General features: G+C 40.6%; 1 protein-coding gene across 1 annotated transcript in view; it reads right to left on the bottom strand.

Annotated features, from left to right (window-relative positions):
- Positions 1 to 14077, bottom strand: part of dnah9 (dynein, axonemal, heavy chain 9) — a 396633-nt gene that overhangs the window by 273155 nt on the left and 109401 nt on the right. The window contains exons 24-30 of the mRNA XM_034193818.1: positions 10733 to 10888; positions 9894 to 10026; positions 7430 to 7707; positions 5067 to 5197; positions 4846 to 4972; positions 4208 to 4360; positions 1188 to 1313 (exon numbers count right to left, since the gene is read on the bottom strand). Coding sequence (XP_034049709.1) covers positions 1188 to 1313; positions 4208 to 4360; positions 4846 to 4972; positions 5067 to 5197; positions 7430 to 7707; positions 9894 to 10026; positions 10733 to 10888 — 1104 coding nt within the window. The remainder of the gene's footprint in view (positions 1 to 1187; positions 1314 to 4207; positions 4361 to 4845; positions 4973 to 5066; positions 5198 to 7429; positions 7708 to 9893; positions 10027 to 10732; positions 10889 to 14077) is intronic.

Below are 14077 nucleotides of genomic sequence, written 5' to 3'. Positions count from 1 at the left end.
AGGAGTTATACACATAGACCAGTGAGGGAAGCCACCAAGACACCCATGAATCCACTTCAAGCTTCAGTGGCTGTGATTGGAGACACTGTGCAAATAAATTTTGCCTGTTTCCAAATTCATATGCTGTGATATCTAAATACAGACAGTTTTTCTTTAGGAGCATCAAACACTAAAACCTAAAACTGCAATGATAGGGTTTAGAGCACAGATCATGTTTTCCAAGTCACCAATACAAATACCAGCTTGTTATCCCCACTAAACCCCATAAAGGCAGAATGCCCACAAATCCATTTCCAGGTGGCTTCCATTATCACAGGCACATAATCATATTCACTGGGATTTCAGGTGTTAATTGATGCACTCGGAATGTTGTGCATGCAAAGTATTAGCGAGTTTGTACTCAAAATAGAAATATCCATCATGACCAGAAATGGTTTTACAAGGAAATGTCTCCAGATAACCAGTACAGTGATTAATGGATCAAATGCAAGCTTCCATCCTTTTTTTTTTTTTTTTTGACAAAAAAGCCACTGAGGTATCACCACTGTAATATACTGCATAAGTACAATCTATTAACTTATGAAAATTTTAGGATATTTTCAAATCTATGTACTGTTTACAAAATCTTAAAAGGCTTGCCTGCCACCTGTTTGTGCAAGTTTGTCTGTTACCGTGGCTTTGTAAGGTCCACTAGAATAGCTTCCATACATGTCTACCCTTTTGTTACTCAGGTTTGGGCAGGCAGCCTTTTTCTGCTAAAGCGGTCACACAATGGAACACTATTCCAGACAAAAACTCTCACAACAATGCACCCACTAATATGTTAGTGCTCATCTTTTTTTTCTTTTTTTAAGACAAGGAGTGTGTGCACTGGGTGTAGTGTTGTGTGCTCTGCATGCTGCTACACCCTATGAATATGTAGTGTGTGTGTGTGCTTGTGAGAGGCATTTTATGTGCGATATATAGTGTTGCTTTATGTTTTTATCTGGTGAGTGATGTTTAATGCTTTGTGTGTGTTGTATTTATTATGTTTTTATATATGGAATATTTTTCTGTGTCTAGGGACTGCAGATGCAAATTAGCCTAAGGCTAACTCTGGTGTAATGCATCAAATGGTAACATTTATGTTTTAATTGCACATGGTCCCTTTTAAATAAATGGAATTGAGAGAATCTGGGCCCTTTTACCTGAGCTGGATAATCAAACAGCCACTGTTCTCTGGGTCTGTCCTCATAGGCCGTCACTGCCTCGGTCATCTCATGGCGCACAGTGCAGCGCATGGTTTCCAGAACACGGTTCAGCCAAACCTCCACCTACGCCAAGAACAGAAGCTTATGAATACAAATGAAGAAAAATGTCTGTCACATGAGCACCGACGGGCTCGCTTATCAATAGACCCTAATGAGGTCATTACTGAGCATTAGAGTGGAAGTGGAATCAGGCAAACACTATGCAATGTAATAGAAAATTAATGGATTTACGAGCTTTGATATAAAAACCCCAAGAGCAACAACAGAATCCATTTCGCTTTGTTTCCTTTATCGTGGGTTTGGATAGCAACATTTGATTTATACTTTCTTCTAGTGAGTTTCCATTATAGAACAAATGTGGTAAGTGATTTTATTTTCATTATTTGTCAGCACTGAAACAAGTGAAGGCAGACAGAACAGGTGCAAACAGGTTCCAGATTCCCTAATCAGTTCTCCCTGTCATCAGAAATGCAAATGCCCAGCTACAATAAACTGACGGAAACAGACTTCTGTCGATCAGAACCAAACAAACCTGAATTATGTTCTACAAACTGCAGCTATTAAGCGGCAATTATTCAACCTTTTGCTTTACAACCCCAAATCAGAAAAAAATGGAACAACAAACCCACACTGCAGTGATTCTTACATTTACTTGGACTTATTTCATTGCAGAAAGTATGAATCAACGATATTTCAGGTTTTGTCGGTCAGCTTCATTTCATTTGTTAATACTAGCAGAGGAATCAGTGCATTAAGATGTTTTTAGGCTACAAATCTACAGCAGAGTGCTCTTGTTCATTCTTTTAAAAGTGCTAAAACAATCAGACTTGTGCTTGTTTCCTAATAGTTTTGAGATATTTATTCTATGTTTTACTTTGATTTTCAATTTATTGTTTCACATTCTTTATTGTACGAGGGTAGGCTGAAAGGTTCTAAGGCTGACTATGATGCAGTTGTCGAATTGAGCAAATTCAGAGTTATTTTTCTACATAGTCTCCCTGTAACTCCGCACACTTCTTCCAGCGGTGCTTGAGTGATTTGATTCCCTTGGCATAGAAGCTTTCATCTTGAGAGTCAAAATAGTCCTCAACGGCAGCCATCACCTCATCATTGCTCCGATAGTGCTTCCCAGCCAAGTTTTTTTCAGGTTTGGGAAGATGAAAGTCCGAGGGTGCCAAGTCAGGGGAGTATGGTGGGTGATCTACCAGTTCGAATCCACACTCGTGGATAGTGGCCATGGCCACTGTTGACTTGTGAGCTGGGGCATTGTCTTGATGGAACAGCACCCCTTTCGTCAGCTTTCCTGGTCGCTTCTTTTTGATAGCCTTGCGTAACTGTCTCAGTAGGTTAGAATAGTACTGTCCATTTATGGTTTGTCCTTTTTCAAGATAGTCCACGAACACAATGCCCTTGGCATCCCAGAAAACTGAAACCATGATCTTCCCCGCAGACGAAACGACCTTGGCCTTCTTTGGAGGTGGTGACCTTGGGTGTTTCCACTGCATTGATTGTTTTTTTGTCTCTGGTTCAAAGTGGTGAACCCAACACTTATCCTGGGTAAGAAAACGTTCCATGTAATTGGCTGGATCCTCTTCAGATTGCACCAAGTTTGCCTTCGACATGACTAGCCTGATGCGTTTCTGATCAGGTGTCAGAAGACATGGCACCCATCGAGCTGACACCTTTGACATTCCAAGTTCTTCATGCAGAATGTGTTCAATTCTCTCACAGGATATTCCCACAGCATCTGCTAGCTAATTAATCGTCGATCGTCTGTCGTCCATCACCATTTCATGAACAAGGTCAATGTTTTTCTGGGTTGTGGCTGTTGCAGGCCGCCCAGACCTTGGGTCGTCTTCAAGGCTCTCTCTGCACCTCTTAAATTCAGCTGCCCACTTCTGCACTGTAGATATGGAGGGAGCTTCATCCCCTAATGTAGCAACCATATCCGCATGAATGTCCTTGGGCTTTAACCCCTTCTTATGCAGGTACTTAATCACACCGCGATGCCAGATTTTGTCCATTTTTGCAGTTTCCCTCTACCATGAACTTTCAAACTTGGCTATGAACCACAAACTACCTCACAACCTGGAAGAAAAAACACAGTTAGTCATCAGAAGAGTTGAATTAATGCATGTCAAGTTTTATTGAAATGGCATTTCTCCTTCTTGGTGAGCCTTAGAACTTTTCAGCCTACTCTCGTATTTACTTAATTAATGCCGTGATTCCAAACATTCTGATACAGTAGGTGGCCGTATGCACCTCTAAAGCTGGTTTTTGATGCACCAACCAACACAATGCGTTTTGGATTTTTACAGGTTTATTTTCAAGCTGTTGCCTGTGACCCTTTGAGTCTGGTCTGCTTGAGGTTTCATCTTCAATATCATCAGAGGGAGTTTTTCCTTACCGCTCTCGCCTGTGTGCTTGCTCTAGGGGTTAGTAAGGTTAGAACATACTTGTGTGAAGCAACTTGAGGCACCTTTGATGTGATTTGGTGCTATATAAAATGAAATAAACTGTAATCAAAGCTCTTAGGTGAGCCTGTTAAAGCAGTGATTCATGATGGATGTAATCGTTCATGTCACTGTCTTGAAAACAGCGTCATCTTTTAGAAGTTCCGAACATCACATAGCATGATGTAATGGCTAAGGTTAGCATCACCAAATGGCTCCTTTGTGGGTATTTTATTATCTGTAACAATATGGCTGGTTGTGTGGTTAATTGGCCTAACAGATCATCTCAGAGGTGGTTTTTCATCAAGAGATGTGGAAGCTTGTTCACACTATGCCAAGAGTGCCGCCTATGTGCAGACACAGGCATAAAGACACATACAGAGCCACAGACGTGAGATCATTTATGGTATAGTTAGATACACCCAGCTGTGCATTGAATGACTGCAACATCAATTAGAAACACTAATCTTTATACTTCCTAACAAATTCAGAGGATCGCAGTACCTGTCCAGTGCAGTCACAGGGCTGATTAAAGGGAACATACTCCTCCTCTTTGCTGTACATGCCCAGAGCAGTCTTCGAAGGATTCCCCTCTCCATCTGCCTCGAATCGCATTTTAGCCATGTTGTCAAACAGCTTGGACAGATGCTTCTGGACCTGAATAAATACAGTATTGCAGCCACATTCAGCTTGGCCTTCATTTACAAGTAATTCACACTCTGACTGGTATTTTCTTTACTATTAAACATTTCATTACTGCATTTTCAGAATTGTTAAAAGAAAGGCAGGACCCATGTTCTCCAGAAGCCAGCTAACCATCTTACTGGCAAATTGTGCTTAACAGAGATTTATTTCTTCAAGGTGGAAATGCATAAGACAATGTCTTCATGATAGAAGCTGAAGAAGAAAAATAAACTGTAATCAACAGTACCCCTGTGTGGACTGTCAGGGTACTACAAACATCAGCAGAAGAGCTAAATGGTGCAGTGGAACACTTTTACCAAACCACCTCTGACTTCGTTGCAGAAAACAAGCACTGCTGTTTTTCTTTTTTTTTTGAAGCTGTGCTCCACAAACAGATTGAATATTAATGGTGCGCAGGCTCAGGCTCTAAAGTGGTAAGTGAAACACAACTGAGCCACCTTTTGTGGACTGGTCCCATTGGAGAGGATGTCTAACAGATCAGCTGATGAAATGAAGTAGAATCGAGGGAAAGCCAAACGTTTGGTGTCCAGGTACTCGGCCAGAGCCTTTTCACACATAGACAACCTGCAGAGAAATAAAAAGTGTGTGCATGAATGGGAAAGTGAAAACATTAAAACCAACAGTAAGGACACAGACAGTCTGTCATCTGAGCTCTCACCTGCTCTGGATGTCCTCCAGTTTGATGAAAAGACCGGGTTTATTGGTGGCCTCCATGATGTTCGGCGTTTGAAGCATTGCATTTGCCAGCTCTCTGAAATCACCATCAATCCCTTTGAACCGCTTTGAGTCCTGCAGAAGATTTCACAAGGAAGCCCAGCCAGAGAATTTAGAGAAGGTGAACTAAAACACAGGCCCAAACCAGTGCAATTCTGTTTTTCTAAACTTGGGGGATGGGCAAGTTACAGTAGTGTTCAGAATAATAGTAGTGCTAAGTGACTAAAAAGAATAATCCAGGTTTTGAGTATATTTCTTGTTACATGGGAAACAAGGTACCAGTAGATTCTCACAAATCCAACAAGACCAAGCATTCATGATATGCACACTCTTAAGGCTATGAAATTGGGCTATTAGTAAAAAAAAAAAAAGTAGAAAAGGGGGTGTTCACAATAATAGTAGCATCTGCTGTTGACGCTACAAACTCAAAACTATTATGTTCAAACTGCTTTTTTAGCAATCCTGTGAATCACTAAACTAGTATTTAGTTGTATAACCACAGTTTTTCATGATTTCTTCACATCTGCGAGGCATGGAGTCAACCAACTTGTGGCACCTTTCAGCTGTTATTCCACTCCAAGATTCTTTAATAACATTCCACAATTTATTCACATTTCTTGGTTTTGCTTCAGAAACAGCTTTTTTGATGTCACCCCACAAGTTCTCAATTGGATTTAGGTCCGGGGATTGGGCAGGCCACTCCACAACATTAATTTTGTTGGTTTGAAACCAAGATTTTGCTTGTTTACTAGTGTGCTTGGGGTCATTGTCTTGTTGAAACACCCATTTCAAGGGCATGTCATCTTCAGCATAAGGCAACATGACCTCTTCAAGTATTTTGACATATCCAAACTGATCCATGATACCTGGTATGCGATATATAGGCCCAACACATAGTAGGAGAAACATGCCCATATCATGATGCTTGCACCAGCATGCTTCTCTATCTTCACTGTGAACTGTGGCTTGAATTCAGAGTTTGGGGTCGTCTCACAAACTGTCTGCGGCCCTTGGACCCAAAAAGAACAATTTTACTCTCATCAGTCCACAAAATATTCCTCCATTTCTCTTTAGGCAAGTTGATGTGTTCTTTGGCAAATTGTAACCTCTTCTGCACGTCTTTTAACAGAGGGACTTTGCGAGGGATTCTTGCAAATAAATTAGCTTCACACAGGTGTCTTCTGTCACAGCACTTACAGGTAACTCCAAACTCTCTTTGATCATCCTGGAGCTGATCAATGGGTGAGCCTTTGCCATTCTGGTTATTCTTCTATCCATTTTGATGGTTGTTTTCCATTTTCTTCCACGTGTCTTTGGTTTTTTTGTCCATTTTAAAGCATTGGAGATCATTGTAGATGAACAGCCTATAATTTTTTGCACCTACGTATAAGTTTTCCCCTCTCCAATCAACTTTTTAATCAAACTATGCTGTTCTTCTGAACAATGTCTTGAACGTCCCATTTTCCTCAGGCTTTCAAAGAGAAAAGCATGTTCAACAGGTGCTGGCTTCATCCTTATGAATGAATTGGGCCTGCTGAAGGAGCTGTGGGATTTGATCATGGTGGTGGAATCTAGCATGGCTGCATGGACAACCGCACCCTGGAGAGAGATCCATGTGGAGGACATGGAACTGGAGTGCAAATGTTTCTCTAAAGATATATGATGCCTGACTAAAGAGGTGAGGAAAACGGGGAAGTAAAGCTTGGATGGAGAATATAGTTTGGTGGAAGGTAACAGTAAATCATGAGTAATACTCATCTGTAAGTGGAAATTAACTTGGGGAAAGAAGAGCATTAACTTCCTTTTTAGTCTTAACTGCACCTGGGATCTTCATGTGGAGCCTTGTGCAAGAGCCTGTGTTACTTTTTCCAGCTCAGGTATTAAGTAGCATGAGTCATCTGGACATGGGACGCCTGATTCACACCTGACTTACTTACTGACTGAATGCCACACTACTATTATTGTGAACACCCCCTTTTCTACTTTTTTTACTAATTGCCCAATTTCATAGCCTTAAGAGTGTGCACATCATGAATGCTTGATCTTGTTGGATTTGTGAGAATCTACTGGTACCTTGTTTCCCATGTAACAATAAGAAATATACTCAAAACCTGGATTAATCTTTTTAGTCACAGAGCACTACTATTAGTCTGAACACTAGTGTAATCTAAGTTAAAATGTACATCTGAGTTCATACTGGTGACAGCTGCAGACACCTAAAAATGACTCACGCCTTCACTACAGTGTTGTAATTAACTCAGTGACTAGATATGATTCCATGCAAGCATCTATTTTTGTGAGTGCAACCTCAGGCAACTGCATGCGGATGTCCTCCGAGCCAATGAAAATGCTCTCCAAGTGGGTCCATGCCCTCTGCACTTCGAACCAGATGGTGATGACCGAATCAGCGACAGACAGCTTGTTCTGCCATGAAGACACTTCATCCAGAAAGTGGGCAATGTACTTGCAAGACAGGAGGGTCTGCAGCTGGACCTGGTTGTCTTCCAGGGTTTCGATCAGCTCCTCATCTGAGCGCAGCAGAGGCACCTCGGTCCGCTGGTGGGGTTCATACTGGAACTGCATATCTGGACAGGATTGATATGTTTGGCAGGAAAAGTGTGGAGAGCATCAGAAATATCAGTCCTAACTGCAAAGATGAAATCTTCTGCGTATCTTTCAAAAGAACTTCTACAGTGAATTAAATTAACTGAAAATGGTGCATTTGGTTTTCTTTTCACATGTTAGACACTCTTTTGGTGAGCTGCTTTCTGCAAACAAACAAGAAGATGAAACACCAGCAATATACAGTATGTGCGACACAGATTTGTGAATTTTTTTTATTTTTATTTTATTTGTGGTGCAGAAATACTGTAATATATGGTTCTGTGCATGGCTGTGAGAAGAGGATTTGGGTTGGGGTGCTGTAGTGGGGTGTCCCACTACCCCAACAAGAAAACATCCAAAAAGACTTCACACAATATTTAAAAGGTGCAAAATTTACAATATTTCACTGAATCCCTGAGTCGGTGAGAGGGCACAAACATAAAGTATACACACACACTTACACCATCAGCATTAACAAATCAGTAGAAAAAGGCAAGTGGTGCAACTAACGTTATCAACTTCCCTTATTGGTGATAGCGTTATAAAATATTTTAATTCTCAAAAACTTTAAATATAAAATTTCTGTGTAAATAACAACAGGAAAATATGTTAAATGATTTATACATTTATTACTGGTCATTTATTTTGTTATTGTATTTTTGACATTTTGCAGGTGGTGTGCAACTCTGACCAAAAGAGAACGACTTTATTCTTGACTAACACACCTCCAATCCAGGCCGGCTCCAAACTCTTTGACCTAAACAGTTATGACCTTCAGGTTGACCTTTCAAAATTCGAGGTCAATGGTCATGACTTCATAATCGTGTTTAATAGTAACCACAAGTGTATCTTTAACAACGCCCCCCCCCCCCCCCCCCAATACATAAATCTGACCGCAGATTTTGACCTTGGCATATGGCCTTGATTACCTTTCCTGGCTGACTCTCAGAAATTCCATAGAGGGTGGTCCAAAGGTCCAAATTTGATCCAAACCATATGAGTTGTTTTGTTTATACATGGATGGATACAAAGGACTGCAAACAACACCATTGCACCTGCTAGTACGGCGTACAGATGTAATAAAGCGGGTCTGCAACAAATAATTACTGTGAATGAGTACTGCAGTACTTTTTGTACCATCATTACCTCAGTCAATCCACAGAGGAGGGCAGAGATCATATGATTTCCCCCGACTGTCTACAGAAGCTACATCAAAAAAGGCTGTCACAGGTTTCTGACAAAATTTTGTGAAAAGATGCTTTTTGTTTGAGGGACAATTTGAGCAATCTGGGTTTGGATAAAAAAAAAAAAATAAAGTAAAATAAATAAAAATACTCACCACATTTTCTTCTTTATATTTAGCCTGTAGGATTATCAGTAAATTCTAAAAATGCTTCATAATTTTTGAGGTGACATCTTCTGGTGTCATACATTTTACATTTTGAAACAAATTCTGTTATAAAATAATCCAATATCATATATGGTCACAAAATGGCACCATCTACACACATAAACTGCTCCAGTATACTGATCTGAATAAGGTCCTATCTGTGTCACACTTTGGGACAGAAGGTGGCAGTAATGCACCATTAAGCTGAAAGGTAACGACCATACAGCAAAAAGAAGGTGGTGTTGGGTCTTAGTGAAGGAGTACAGCAAAAAAAATCATGCTCTCAAACTGAAAGACCACAGTCTTTAATAACGAGAAGGTATAACCTTCATAATACTTGGTACTCCACTTGTTTACATTTTGTGGGACACTCAGAATCCCAATGACATGGACAGCTACAAGTGGAAAGAAGTTTTTGTTAGATATAATGCACGTATATCTCACATCAACTTTGCTTAATGTTTTCGTCTGTTCAGTGGTGATGAGAAGCAGTTTACACTTGAGCTTTTTGTGCCGCATACAGTAACATTAATTGGCCCATTAGCTTCTGTTCACTAATGGAGTGTCTGCACTATAAACAATGTGCCAATTAAATTTATTTTGCTTCTTGCTGCATGAAGTGGTTAGCACCATTTATCAAAAAATAAATAAACCTGTGTGACTTGCATTTTGTTGTTTTTTCCCCCCTCTCTTCATCATGCATTTTTTGAACAAATGCAACTAATACTCTGGTGTGCCATACAGTCTGGAATATATGGTAATCATTTCAGAACAAACCTGTCCACGTGGAGTTGAGCTCAGACAAGACTTTCTCCATCCCCATCTCTTTAACAGCCTTGTCCACAATCTCTCTCACCTCATCTTCAAAGCAATGCAGATTTAGCTGCAGAAGGTCAGCCAGAGTTGTCTCCTGCTTGCACAAAGACATTAAGTCATATAAAATATATTACAGAATGTGACAAATAACATATTATCTGTGAGCATAGTCTGGTATTACTGGTTAATCATTGACAGTGAAACCAAAAACACCCTCCTGATATCATCTCACTGCAGAGCTGCAGCGCAGACAAAGTGAACCTGCTGTTTCAGTCCGAACTTCAGTATTTACAACAAGAAACCCAACTGATTTCAGCTGCACAATAAGCAGTAGATTTTACTTTCTTTGCCTCTAGATGGCAACACTAATGTCAGTTTGCTGCATATTAGTAGCAAAGGTCAGCAGATGTGGATCTCATCATGAAACTCTCAGCATTCTAAATGTAAAAGTGCTTATGAGTTTTAAAAGCTGATATCAAAGTCTGCCTGTTTCTCCTTTATTACAAATTTTGTAAAAAACTAAACTGCTGAGGAGTACAAAAGGCTCTCAGCTGATCTTTCTTCTTTAGTACAAATACGCCCGGCGAGGATGCTGATAGAGCTGCAGAAGAAAACAAGGAAATAATTGGCGAAAAATGCTTTGTTTGTATTGTCTCTTAAATTATCACCACATCATTAGCCGTGCTGTTTATTGCAGATATTAAAAATAAAAACTGCTTTGTACTGCTCATAAACTCCAGCTGCAATAGGACAGTCAGGAATATGTTCCTTTTGCTTATTTCAGTGAATACAGCAAGAACCTGGTCCACGGTGAAGCGGACACCAGTAGCAGTCATCAGCTGATGCCAGTGCCGGTCTCGTATCGCTGGGTTCTGGAGCTCTGCCACAGCCCGCAGGGAGATGAGAAGGTTCTTTACCTTGCTGTCCAAACCCGTGAAGGCGTCCCATGCTCTGACCTAACACACACAGGGATCAGCAGAATAACTTTAGACAGCTATTTGAAGTTGTGATATAATGTGTTGTTTTACCTCCACTACCTGCATAAGTGGAGCAACAGATCTCTGCTTTATAGAACAACAGTGAAATTCTGGTGTTTTATAACTTTTTCTTACATTTCCTGGGTATCATGTGGTGCAGTTTATTTTGATCCCATCAGATCTCAGAAGCTAAGCAGCCTGGTTAGGATGAGAGACCTCTTCGGAACACCAGGGACTGTGTGTGTTTCTCCAGGTAGAACTAGAGTTGCGTCAGGAAGGGCTTCCGGCGTAAAACTTGTGCCAAATCCGAATGTGGATCTGACTGTATCCGTTTGTAAATGGGAGCAGCCGAAAGGACAACGACAGCAACATGAAAACTTACTTACTGACATTTGAAAAGGTGTTGGGAGTGATTATCCACTGTAGTAAACATTTGATTGGCTTTAATTAATTGATTATTGTGTCTGTTCCCAACATTGTTACTATGCAGCTAAAAGTAAAACTGTTTTGTTGGTTCTTTACTGCCACACACAAGCACAATATCTTGATAAATTTGGTTTGCAGTTACAGAACGGCTCAACTTGTGATTTAATACAATTCATGATTCTGAGTTCACAATATGATGTTCTCAGGACTTTTTAAACAAAATGAGCTACAGACTGAAAAATATTCATTTACTTCTACAAACTGTGCAAAATGTGTCCTCTTCTTAAAACTGCAACTGAAATTATATTTTATCTTACCCTTGTGAAGCACCTTTGGGCAACTTATACTCAACAAAAATATAAACGCAACACTTTTGGTTTTGCTCCCATTTTGTATGAGATGAACTCAAAGATCTAAAACTTTTTCCACATACACAATATCACCATTTCCCTCAAATATTGTTCACAAACCAGTCTAAATCTGTGATAGTGAGCACTTCTCCTTTGCTGAGATAATCCATCCCACCTCACAGGTGTGCCATATCAAGATGCTGATTAGACACCATGATTAGTGCACAGGTGTGCCTTAGACTGCCCACAATAAAAGGCCACTCTGAAAGGTGCAGTTTTATCACACAGCACAATGCCACAGATGTCGCAAGATTTGAGGGAGCGTGCAACTGGCATGCTGACAGCAGGAATGTCAACCAGAGCTGTTGCTCGTGTATTGAATGTTCATTTCTCTACCATAAGCCGTCTCCAAAGGCGTTTCAGAGAATTTGGCAGTACATCCAACCAGCCTCACAACCGCAGACCACGTGTAACCACACCAGCCCAGGACCTCCACATCCAGCATGTTCACCTCCAAGATCGTCTCAGACCAGCCACTCAGACAGCTGCTGAAACAATCGGTTTGCATAACCAAAGAATTTCTGCACAAACTGTCAGAAACCGTCTCAGGGAAGCTCATCTGCATGCTCGTCGTCCTCATCGGGGTCTCGACCTGACTCCAGTTCGTTGTCGTAACCGACTTGAGTGGGCAAATGCTCACATTCGCTGGCGTTTGGCACGTTGGAGAGGTGTTCTCTTCACGGATGATGCGAAGGAGATGTGTTGCACTGCATGAGGCAAATGGTGGTCACACCAGATACTGACTGGTATCCCCCCCAATAAAACAAAACTGCACCTTTCAGAGTGGCCTTTTATTGTGGGCAGTCTAAGGCACACCTGTGCACTAATCATGGTGTCTAATCAGCATCTTGGTATGGCACACCTGTGAGGTGGGATGGATTATCTCAGCAAAGGAGAAGTGCTCACTATCACAGATTTCGACTGGTTTGTGAACAATATTTGAGGGAAATGGTGATATTGTGTATGTGGAAAAAGTTTTAGATCTTTGAGTTCATCTCATACAAAATGGGAGCAAAACCAAAAGTGTTGCGTTTATATTTTTGTTGAGTATATATTGTGATTTGGTGCTGTATATATAAATAAATGGAATTGAATCCTAAGTAACAAAACTAAATATAGATTAAAAAAACAACAACAAATCAAAATAAAGAAATAAAAATATGCTGCCACGCTGCTGATTAAGCAACAAATATATGTATGTCCATGACAATGTCATGTGGGTTGCCATTTCTTGTGTGGGTTTCTTTATTTTCATTGTATTCATGTTTGGGTTTGTCTTTGTGTTCAGGTTTTGTCTGCATTGTGTTTTTCTGACTGCATGCTCTTGTCTCGTGTTTGGGGTTGGGTTTGGGTGTCTCTTGTCCCTTTTGTTTGCCACGCCCTCTTCCTGGCTGTTCTCCCACAGTTGTCTCTAATTTTCCCTAAAGACACCTGTTATTTAAAGGGGAACAGAAACGCTTTTTGAGAATTTGTGCATTCCTTGGTAAAAATTAAGTGGATGGATGGATGGATGGATGGATGGATGGATGGATGGATGGGATTTATTGTCATTGTCATTACAAGTGCAACAACAAGAAGATTATGTCCACACTCAAACTGCACAAGATACAGCAATTAATCGACAATTATTACTTGTTTATTCGCCACTCCAGGTGGATTCCAAGAAGCTCGCTCCCAGATTTCTTGGTCCCTTTCCCGTTTCCAGGATTGTTCACCCTGTGGCTGTACGGCTTGCACTCCCCAGGACCATGCATGTCCATCCGACATTCCACGTGAGTCAGGTCAAGCCAGTGAAGACCAGCAGGCTTTAGTCTCATGGTTTGGATACCGTTGCTGATTCTAGCATGCCTACCCATGTACTGATATTTGCCCGGTGTTTCAGTAAATCCTTTTTCTCACCCTAAGCCTCTGCGTGAGTCTTGCAAGTTGTGTCTAGCCTTTTTCGGTGCAAGTTCCTGACACACAATTACTTCATTTTTAAATTTCTGATATTTCAAACTACATTACTTATTCATAAATATTACAAATAGTGTATCAAAGATCCACAATATCCAGTACAACCAGCATACAATGACTTTGAAATAATAATATTCATAAACTTAAAATCTTTTCAACATTTTCAATTAAGGAATTACATATTTTAAAACATGGTATTGTAAGATTATGGGGAGAATCAGCAAAACAGCTTTTTTATTATAGAGCACAAAACGGTTACTGTCTGCTGTAACCACACCAACAACATAGCAACGCTCTCAGCTCCGAACAACTCCTGAAACTCCCCACACACTCTCCACTTCTTCCTGCTCCTCCAATCACATACCTGCCTTAGCTC

This window comes from Thalassophryne amazonica, chromosome 18 (genome assembly GCF_902500255.1).
Source record: "Thalassophryne amazonica chromosome 18, fThaAma1.1, whole genome shotgun sequence".
Taxonomy (NCBI): domain Eukaryota; kingdom Metazoa; phylum Chordata; class Actinopteri; order Batrachoidiformes; family Batrachoididae; genus Thalassophryne; species Thalassophryne amazonica.
The sequence above is the reverse complement of the archived record's forward strand: the minus strand, read 5'-3'. Positions and strand labels throughout refer to the sequence as shown.